At 59.3% G+C, this 10,110-nt stretch overlaps 2 protein-coding genes across 2 annotated transcripts; one reads left to right on the top strand and one right to left on the bottom strand.

Annotated features, from left to right (window-relative positions):
• Positions 1 to 619: 619 nt before the first annotated feature.
• Positions 620 to 6,139, top strand: LOC103604967 (uncharacterized protein C17orf62). The gene is made up of 6 exons (XM_008589552.1): positions 620 to 1,456; positions 2,330 to 2,371; positions 2,987 to 3,060; positions 3,721 to 3,817; positions 4,050 to 4,194; positions 4,583 to 6,139. Exons 1-6 carry the CDS (start codon positions 1,279 to 1,281, stop codon positions 4,701 to 4,703), a joined length of 657 nt encoding a protein of 218 aa, XP_008587774.1. The 5' UTR covers positions 620 to 1,278; the 3' UTR covers positions 4,704 to 6,139.
• A 260-nt stretch (positions 6,140 to 6,399) lies between these two features.
• LOC103604968 (hexosaminidase D-like) lies at positions 6,400 to 9,579 on the bottom strand. Its single transcript, XM_008589553.1, has 7 exons — positions 9,266 to 9,579; positions 8,493 to 8,680; positions 8,141 to 8,297; positions 7,933 to 8,034; positions 7,654 to 7,743; positions 6,860 to 7,053; positions 6,400 to 6,641 (listed from the first exon to the last, which is right to left on the bottom strand). Exons 1-7 carry the CDS (start codon positions 9,577 to 9,579, stop codon positions 6,400 to 6,402), a joined length of 1,287 nt encoding a protein of 428 aa, XP_008587775.1.
• Positions 9,580 to 10,110: the final 531 nt, after the last annotated feature.

The following is a 10,110-nucleotide window of genomic DNA, read 5'->3' as shown; positions in this document are numbered from 1 at the left end:
CCGGAGCCTGGGTCGGAGCGGGGCGCCGGCGAGACAGACGCGGCGGAAGGTGTGTGCACGCTCGCGTGTGTGCGTGCGGACGTGTGTGTGGACCTGTGTACGCGTGTGTGTGAGCGTGTGGACGTGTGTGCGTGTGGACTGTGCACACGTGTGTGGACTTGTGCGTGGACTGTGCACGTGTGTGGACGTGTGTGTGGACTGCACGCGTTTATGTGGACATGTGTGGACTTGTGTGCGTGCGTGTGGACTGTGTGCACGTGCACGCGTTTGTGTGGACATGTGTGGACTTGTGTGCGTGTGTGTGGACTGTGTGCACGCGTGCGTGTGGACTGTGCACGCGTGTGTGTGGACTGTGCACGCGTGTGTGTGGACGTGTGCGGACTTGTGCACGCGTGCGTGTGGACTGTGCACGTGCACGCGTTTGTGTGGACGTGTGTGGACTTGTGTGCGTGCGTGTGGACTGTGCACGCGTGCGTGTAGACTGTGCACGCATGTGTGTGGACTGTGCACGCGTGTGTGTGGACGTGTGTGGACTTGTGTGAGTGCGGGTGGACTGCACGCGTGTGTGTGGACTGTGTGCACGTGTGTGTGGACTGCACGCGTTTGTGTGGACGTGTGTGGACTGTGTGCACGCGTGCGTGCGCGCGGCGCTTGGGGAGCAGCATGGGTAACTGAGGCCGGGAGGCAGGCCAGTCCTGCACCGACGTCTCGGGTTCGTTTGTGTGGGTGAATCCCGTGTTCAGTGCCAGAAACTTGATCGGGCCTCACGCTGGCACGTCTGAGACACCGCCGGAAGTGGGTCTGGGAGCGGTGTTGTGAGTGTGCGGACCTGGAGGGTTGGTCCCTGTGGTCACGGTCCCTCCTGCCCTCGTGTGCAGTCAGTCGCTGGGCGTCTGGAGGAGGCTGGAGGCAGAGCTGGCCGCCTCAGTCCCTGCCAACGAGACTTTGGGCTCCCTCTCTTGTGGAGGCCAGCACAGGGCAAGAGGGGATTCTGGTAGGTTCTGGCAGCGAGCTGGAAGCTTGAAGGCTGCAGGTGGCTAACGGCTTCTGGAGACCAAGGTTCCCAGGTGGGACAGGGCAGGTAGACGGTCAGGGCGACACTTTGTCCGTCCGAGTGGGGGAGGTAGCCCCAGTGCAGTCAGGGTGATTGGGAGCGGAAGAGGGCCTTCCTTACAGAGGAAACGGAGTCCCCGGGGGATCAAGTGACTTGCTGACACAGAGACAGGCAGGACGACAGTTTCCTGGGCCCTTTTCGGGGAGGCTTTTCGGGTGGGCCTGATGAGGGGGGCCCTTGCGGGCTCCAACTGTCTGTGTGTCTGTTCTTCCCCAACCCTGGTCTCCTGTCCAGAGTGGTGCTGGCACGTTCCAGAGATGTACATGCAGGTGGAGACACGCACCGGCTCCTGCCTCCATCTCAAGAGGGCTCCGGGCATCCGGTCCTGGTCCCTGCTGATCGGTAAGCCTCGCCGTACCCCTCCCCAGCAGGGGAGAAAAGCGTAACTGTAAAAAAAAGGTGAAAATGAAACCAAGTATTTCCTCTTTTGTTCTGTTACCCTAAAATACAGCAACTATTTGGCTTCTTTGTATGACCTTAGATTTTATCTTAAGTACAGGGTTCTGTAGAATTTTTTTTCTGTAAATTATTTTTGTTCCTTTACCATTAACATCCTTTCATTAATACTCTGCATGCTTTTCTGAGGTCACCATATTTTCCTTTTTACTTGCTTTGATATATGTGATCCTGGGGCTCCTGGGTTCCCATTTGTCCTCTTCCCTGGCCCTCAGTCCCTTTCATGAGCCTGCTTAGCCTCCTGGCCGTTGGCAGTCCTGCTGCCTCGGGGACAGCTGCGCATGTGTTGACCGGACCAGGTGAGCCTGCAGCAGCCACGCCCTCTGTGCCCCGCCTTTCCTGGGACATGCATGTGGCCTTCTCCTTGTGTTCCTCTGTGTGCTGTGCTGTGATTCTCCACACACAGCCTTCACTCCTCACCATGTGCCATGAGGGTAACACCCCTGGTGGGCTCCTTTCTGTGAATGGTGTACACCATGTTTTTAAGCAAACTTCCTGTCTCTTTCCCCCACTCTGAACCTGGTGGTTTCTACCTCTGTGACCTTAATCCATAGCTGCAGTGGGAAGGGGCTGCGGCTCCTGGGAGCCCATTGCACGGGGAGGAGGTGGGAGTGCTCCTTGCCCAGTAGGAAGGTGCTGCTTTCTCTTTGCAGGAATTTTGTCAATTGGCCTGGCTTTGCGGCTCCTGGGAGCCCATTGCACGGGGAGGAGGTGGGAGTCCTCCTTGCCCAGTAGGAAGGTGCTGCTTTCTCTTTGCAGGAATTTTGTCAATTGGCCTGGCTGCTGCCTACTACAGTGCAGGTAAAGAACACCATCCCCCGTGCCCCATAGTTGCTCAGCTGTTTGGAAAACAGAAAAAAGAAGGAAAAACCATCTATTGTGGCTGGTCATGGTGTGGCCTTTGGGGTGGTCAGCACCTCTGCCTCCATTGGTGGTGTGCACAGCCCCCTCCCATGCGCTGCTCTTCTCCCCACACCTGTCCCACCAGCCTGCCTCCCACCACTGACATCCCGAGCATTTTCTCGTGTCATAAAATATTCTTTGGAAGATGCTTTTTTGTGTTTGCCTAAGATCCTGCTGCGGGAACAAGCTGTACATCTCTTCTCACCTTCCACCATCATGTGTCCTGCCCCTGCCCTGCCTGCCTCTCTCAGGTGGAGTCCTGGGTCCAGGGCTGGGCAGAGCGTGTCTTGTATTGCAAGTGGGTCCTGGGTGACCAGGACTGGGCCAGCCAGCAGCACAGGTGGCTGCCTGCGGGTCCTTGCAGGCAAGGGCAGAGTCAGCTGGGCCAGGGCAGCAGTTTTGGCCTCACAAGCAGTGTCTGGGAAAGGTTGTGCAGGGCAGGGCCTCCTTGTGGTCATGCTGCCTGTGCCCCAGCTGCTCCCAAAAGAGCTGGTGTCCCATGTCTGTCTCCAGATAGTCTGGGCTGGAAGCTCTTCTACGTCACAGGCTGCCTGTTCGTGGCCGTACAGAACTTGGAGGACTGGGAGGTAAGGCCATGCAGGCCCAAGAGGGGGGCGCATCTCAGAGCCCAGGGCTGTCGGCTCCCAGGTTTTCCTGTAGTGGGAATCAAAGCAGCGGGAATCAAAGGGGTCCAGGTGGCTTACTGTCCCCACGCCATTAAGAAACATTGGTCTTAGCTTAGTGGTTTCCATTTAGCTGGACTTGGCTGCTGGATATTGCCTGGGCCTAATTCTCCTGAAGGTGTTTTTCTTCTAGAAGTGCCTCATGACTGTTTTTCACCAAAATTCTTTACTCCTAGAGTTGTCATAACACAGAGAGGGCAAGTCTGCCTTCCCCAGTGACTTACCCCCTTCCCAGCCCTCGGCGCCCTTCATGAGTCCTTTGAGCCGCCTAGCCTGCTGCTGTCCTCTGACCCCTGACCTCTGCCTCCTCTTTTGATGGCCTCTGCTCTCTTGTGCTTCTGTTTTGCTGGCAAAGAGGTGTGAGTGCCTGCTCCACTGCCCAGCTTTCTCTCCATTCTGCAACACCCGGCGGGCTGGAGGGCTCCGGCTGCAGGGGTGGGCCCCGGCAGAGCAGAGCTTGGGGCTTTGGGGTTTGCCTTCTGATTTGGGGGGCCCCTTCTGAGCGTCCCGCGTCCACTCGGCCCCTACTCGGAGGTTTGCGTGTCAGCGCCTGCCGGTTTGCAGGAAGCCATCTTCAGCAAGAGCACCGGGAAGGTCGTTTTGAAGACGTTCAGCCTCTACAAGAAGCTGTTGACTCTCTTCCGAGCCGGCCACGACCAAGGTGAGGTGTGAGGAGTGCAGAGACATAGGGTGCAGCTGGGTGCTGTGGGTACCTGCGTGTTGTGACCCGATGTGGGCAGGCCACGGCCGTACTCTGGGCATGTGAAATAGCAAATGTTTTTGCCACTGGTGTGAGTGTGACTTGCTGGACAGAGCTGGCAGTCCTGAGGTGCTCTGCCCAGCAGCACTGAGGTGGGGGGGAGTGACATAGCCACTGGCCTGTCCCCCTGCAGTGGTAGTCCTGCTGAATGACATCCGAGATGTGAACGTGGAGGAGGAGAAGGTCCGGTACTTCGGGAAGGGCTACATGGTGGTGCTCCGGTTTGCGACAGGCTTCTCCCACCCCCTCACCCAGAGCGCAGTCATGGGCCACCGCAGGTAAGGCCCGGCTAGGGGCGGGAGCTTGATCTGGCCAGAGCTTCCAGCTCTGTGCCCCTGGCCCTGTCAGGTGACCCTCGTTACTGATCACCCAGTGTTGGGGAGAGAGAAGATGAAAGTTTGTAGACAAGACATGAAGGGACCTGTGGGAAGGACGTGCAGGCTCATGGCAGCCCTGGCCACCTGTCAGGTGTCGCCACTGGGGACAGAACTGGGCTGGGGCCAGGTGAGGGTGAGACCAGGATGGGAGATGCTGAGTCCAGTTTGGGAGCCCTGGGGGCTGCTGGAGGTGGATGGTGGGGGGTGAGGCTGCCGGGGGTCTTGCTGGCTGCAGCAGGGCTGCCCTGTGCTGACGTGACCTGCCTGTCCTGGTGCTGGCCTCCCCCAGTGATGTGGAAGCCGTTGCCAAGCTCATCGCCAGTTTCCTGGAGCTGCACCGTCTAGAAAGCCCCACAGAGCTGTCTCAGAGCAGTGACAGCGAGGCTGAAGACCCCAGGAGCCAGCACTGACAGATGCCACCCACAGAGAAGCCCCTTGGCCTTGGCTCCTGACAGGGCCCCCGGCTGAGTCGCCCATCCTGAGGCTCCAGGGCTGGAATGTCTGCATCTGGCCCATTCCTGCTGCTGCTTCTATCTTCTGTGTGAGACTGCGGGCTGGGCTTTCTCCCAGGCTAGGACAGGCCAGCGCCATATCCAGGGGAGGCACAGGCTGTGGGGCTCAGAAATCAGCGCCTCCCTGGAACCTGATGGCGGCTTGGCTTGGGCATTGTGGCCCTGTCTGGACAGACCTGCCCCAGGTCTCCAAAATGCAGAGGCCGCCTGAGCTTTCTCCAGTGCAGGGCTTGGACTTCCTGAAGCCAGGTTTGCCAGCCCTGGCATCTCGTAGGAGTTCAGCTCACAACTTCCATGTGCAGGAGGGGAGGGCCACTGCTGGGTCAGGTCCCTCTGTGGACACTGATGCTGGCATGCTGTCCCAGTGTCCCTTGCCCCAGACGCAGCATCCCTTCCCTGATTGGACTTCCTCAGTAGTCAGGGGCCTCCTCAAGGGCAGTCTTTGGGTGGTGAGGTGTGGGGGGCGCGGGGTGAACACCTAGGACCTGCCTGGCTCTGCGTGCTCCCAGGATCCCGCCTCCCCCACACCAATGTGCTGCCTGATGGCTCATCTTGGGTCCCATGAGGACTGGCCCTGGGCTGTTGGCCACGAAAGGATTCCTCCAATGCCCACCCTCAGCCAGGGCAGAAGCCACTTGTTGAGAGAAGAGGTTAGCTCTTCTAGTATTGTGCAGTGCTTAAAACCCAAAAGCTTATGCAGAAACCACATTCCAGCCTCTCCTGAACCCTGGGAGGACCTGGCAGGAGGGGGTTGAGGTCTCAGCTGCAGCCGCCGCCATAGAGGCTGAACGCCAGCCCCCACTGACCTGCGCCTGCGTCTTCTCCTGAGTCCAGCCCCTTCCGAGGGGCAGTGCCCATCAAGAGTGCCCAGTCTGGCCCCTAGGCCTCTGAGCTGAGGACTCCTGAGGCTGCACACCTGGGAAGGACCAGGTAGGACTGGAAATGCTTGCAGTGTTGCCCAGATGCAGGGGTCAAAGGCTCCTCGGCACCCTGGGTGCAGCAGGGTGAACAGCTTTGCCCCGGGTCAGGCCGGCCACGTTGGTGAGCAGGACAGGAGAGTAGTGAGACCCTCTTTGCAGTGGCTGCCAGCCAGCCCCTAGTTGGGGGACAGTCATTTATGCCATAGGCTTTAAATGGTTAAATCTGAAATGTCTTTCCTTCCTAAAATGAAAAGTGTGAAATGCAGTCAAGGTTTCTCGTTTGCCCCCCGCCCCCAGGCTGTAAGATACTTTAGATGCCCCCACCCCACCCCAAGGGCCAGGGTTCCTTCCTAGATGGAGGGACTTGACAGCCTTGACTGAAACCAACTGTAAACCAGGGTCATAATAAAGAATGTTCCAAGTTTCTGTTGGTGGGACTTCTAGCATCCACTTTTTATTTCAAAGAAATTAATAAAGTTCTACATGCAGATCATAAAACAGGTCCCCACGTGCCTCTTCCTTCGATGTTTCCTAGTTTTCTTTCTCAGGAGATTGCTGTCTGCACTGAGGGGGCTGCCTGGAGCTCAGCTGGAAGTGAATGTGGGGCCAGAGGCAGCTGGACGCCGGGGCAGGAAGTGCTGCCCAGGCCGACAGCACAGCCCCACTCAGGGGTCCTAACCAGTGTCCGGGGTGGGGCCTGTGGATGGGGGCTGGGGGGCAGCTGCCTGGCTGAGGTCCTGCAGCAGGCTCTGCAACCGCTGCATGCTGGGGAGCACGTTCTCCTCCAGCCACTCCTCCACGGCATCTGGGTAGAAGACAAGCTGCAGGGCGGCCTCCAGCTCCTGCACGAGGCTGCTCCACCGGGCCAGCAGGCTGGGGGGACGGCTGCCATGAGCTCGCACTCTACACTCGCGTCCTCAAAAACCCCACGGGCCAGTACTGCTCCATGCCTCAGTCTACCCATCCGTAAAATGGGGCTATTAGCCCCTACCTCATCAGGTTGTCGGGCGAATAAATGAGTGGATTTGTCATGTTTTAGCATCTGAGATTGGACCACATTTCACAATTAGCTAAGAGTTTTTCTTGGAGGCTCTTGAACCTCCCAGACAGCTGGTAGCGCTCAGGGGTCCTAACCAGTGTCCGGGGTGGGGCCTGTGGATGGGGGCTGGGGGGCAGCTGCCTGGCTGAGGTCCTGCAGCAGGCTCTGCAACCGCTGCATGCTGGGGAGCACGTTCTCCTCCAGCCACTCCTCCACGGCATCTGGGTAGAAGACAAGCTGCAGGGCGGCCTCCAGCTCCTGCACGAGGCTGCTCCACCGGGCCAGCAGGCTGGGGGGACGGCTGCCATGAGCTCGCACTCTACACTCGCGTCCTCAAAAACCCCACGGGCCAGTACTGCTCCATGCCTCAGTCTACCCATCCGTAAAATGGGGCTATTAGCCCCTACCTCATCAGGTTGTCGGGCGAATAAATGAGTGGATTTGTCATGTTTTAGCATCTGAGATTGGACCACATTTCACAATTAGCTAAGAGTTTTTCTTGGAGGCTCTTGAACCTCCCAGACAGCTGGTAGCATCTTGCACTTGGTGGGGTGGTCTATGCTAGCTCAGCCCTGAACCAGGAGATGACAGGGGAGGGCCAGCTGGGACTCCAGTCCCCACAGTGCAGGCAGGTCCAGGACCAACCCCAGGGGGTCTGACTCCAGAGATGAGCCCTGGGCCTGCCCTGGCATGTGGGGATCCCGCTAAAGTTAGGGGAAGTGTTAACAAACAATGCCATGGCAGGGACTGATTCATCCAAGAACGCAAGGCTGCAACACCTGGAAGGCTTGTTTTGGTTCAGAGCCAATTATGACAGATGCTGCAGCAGCCTGGAGGAGGACGGGCTGCCCAGGGCCGGAGCACCGGGTCAGCGAGGGGGGAGGGTTACCTGAGTGCCTCGGGCTGTATGTGCTGGACCATGACCGGGTGGATGAGGTTCCGCCTGCGGTGGTAGGGGCTGAACCAGCCAGTCACGTACCTGCAGCAAAGCCATGGACAACGGCTAAGGCGGCAGCCCAGGGGAGGTTTTACAGTAATGCCCTGAAACACTTAACGATCTGGCAGAAACTTTTAAAACCTTTATTTACCCCCTAGAAAATCTTTGAGAAGGGTGAGGCCAGCCTCTGCCCTGTGCCGGGCGGCAGGGGACTGTCACCTGCCTGCTCACCTGTTCCCCTCCAGCAGCGCATCCACGGAGCTGCGCAGGTGCAGGCTGACTTGCGTGACAAGGGCGAGGATGCTGCTGCCTGGGAAGGAACCGGCCCCCTCGCTGCGGGAGAGCCGCACTGAGAACCGAGGTCCCCAGGGGAAGGGGAAGGGGATGGGGATGGGGATGGGGATGGGGATGGGTCTGGGTGGGGGAGGGGCGGGGCTACCTCACAGAATCAGTTATGTCCAGGCTCGAAATCCCCAGAAAGCTCTCCACTCTCGACTTAACGTAGTCGGCAAATTCTCCTGAAACCAACCACAGGCAGAAGCGGTTGGAGGGGCCGTTCCATGCCGGCCATGCGTCCAGCTGCAGGCCCTGGGGCGCTGGGTGCGGGTGCAGCGCAAGGCAGTGCTGGCCAGGCCACGTGCCGACCCAAGGACACCTCGGGATGGGTGAGGCCTGCGCTTCTCACTAAACACGTAAACTATGTTCCTTATTTTAAAAATCAGAAAACAGAAAACAGGAGCAGCGTTGCACCAGCGCCACCACCCGGACCCGCCTGCGGGGCGGCCGCTTACACGACGGTGGAGCGCTCTGGGGCTCCGAGGCCAACCAGCGTGGCCTGTGGGTGCGACGCGGGTGACCCTCTGAGCCGGGGGACAGCGGGGAGGCAGGCAGGGAGGTGCCAGCCGTGCAGTGGCTGCGGCACGGGGCTCTCCGCTCAGGAACAGCGGGAGCGGAGCGAATGCCACCGGCGTCAGCATGCCTGCTCAGTGTGGGGTGAGCGGGCGTCTGCTTCACCTGCTTTTGCATCTTTCTGTATATTCTAAACGTTCAGAATTAACAGGTCGAGAAACTGAACAGAACATCACCCTGTGGTCCCCACCCTGACATTCCTGACAACTTCATCTGAGCCTAAGCTCTGCCAGTGGGGTTGGAGGGGACGGGCCTCCCGATGCCGCCAGCCGCCTGGCTCCCCTGCGCCCTGCCAGCCCACAGGACAGGACCCAAGGTCAGGACTTCAGAGACTTTGAAAGCAGCGAAATCCCGAAAGTGCCCAAATCCTTCCTTGTGCCTTGCCTTGCTGTGCATGAGCCACAAACACAGCCTTGTGTGGCACACCTGGGGGTGCTCATGGCCCTGAACACCTGAGCGTCATCCCCTCAGGAGAGCGTGGGGTGGCCACAGGGGCGTGAGGAGCTCAACCCGACAGCTGTGTCCTGCAACTCCTTCTGGGGCCCAGGCTGCCTCCCTTGTGACTGACCTTGAGAAGGCCCAACACTGGACAGGCCACCATGGTGGGTGGAGAGCCACCCCCAACCTTCCCAGGACGGGCCGCTTGAGGGCTTACCTCTGCCAGCCGGTCAGGACGATGCCCTGCAGCGTGTCCGCCGGCCCGCTGCCCGCCACCTGCAGCCACTGTGCGTGGTTCCTGAGGTGGTGCTCGATGGGGGGCAGGGCTTGGCTGGCCCCCGTGGCCCCCTTGAAGGCACTAGCAGCCCAGAGCCGCGGAAAGCCGCACTCCCGGTACTTCTCCATGAGGAGGACTGTGCGGACAGGAAAGCAAGTGGTGAGCAGCTCCTGCAGAGACAGCTGGCCGCCACGGCCCTGGACCCGCACCCCAGGGCCACACACTTGTCCAGACACAGCAGCGAAGCAGCCCATGACCTCTGGGCTTAGCTCCCAGTGGAGGAGACCCAGCAGCTCACATGGGCCCTGAGTTCACCGGCTCGCAAGGAAAACACCTCGGAGAACCGGGAAGGCAGAAGCCCCTGTGAAGGGTGGCTGTCCCAGGGCCAGCTGGGGCCCTACAGAGTGGGGTCTGGGGTGTGAAGGGGCAGTGCCCAGGGCAGGAGGCTGAGCCGGTGATGGAGTTTGGTGTGTTGTCCCCTCCAAAACTCATGTGGAAATCTGATCCCCAATGTGGCAGTGTTGGAAACTGAGTCATGGGGGCGGATCCCTCATGAATGGATTCATGCTCTCCCTGGGGGAGCGGGGATTCATGAGTGAGTCCTTGCTCTATTAGTTCCCGCGAGAGCTCCATGCTTAAAAAGACCCTGGCATCTTCTCTCTCTCGCTTCCTCTCTCTTGCTTCCTGTCGCCATGTGATCTTCTTGTACCCGCTGGCTGCCTGCCACTTTCTGCCAGGAGTAGAAGCAGCCTGAGGCCCGTGCCAGATGCAGCTGTCCCAGAATC

The sequence above is a fragment of the Galeopterus variegatus genome, unplaced genomic scaffold (genome assembly GCF_000696425.1).
Source record: "Galeopterus variegatus unplaced genomic scaffold, G_variegatus-3.0.2 Scaffold5509, whole genome shotgun sequence".
In the NCBI taxonomy this organism is placed as follows: Eukaryota; Metazoa; Chordata; class Mammalia; order Dermoptera; family Cynocephalidae; genus Galeopterus; species Galeopterus variegatus.
The sequence above is the reverse complement of the archived record's forward strand: the minus strand, read 5'-3'. Positions and strand labels throughout refer to the sequence as shown.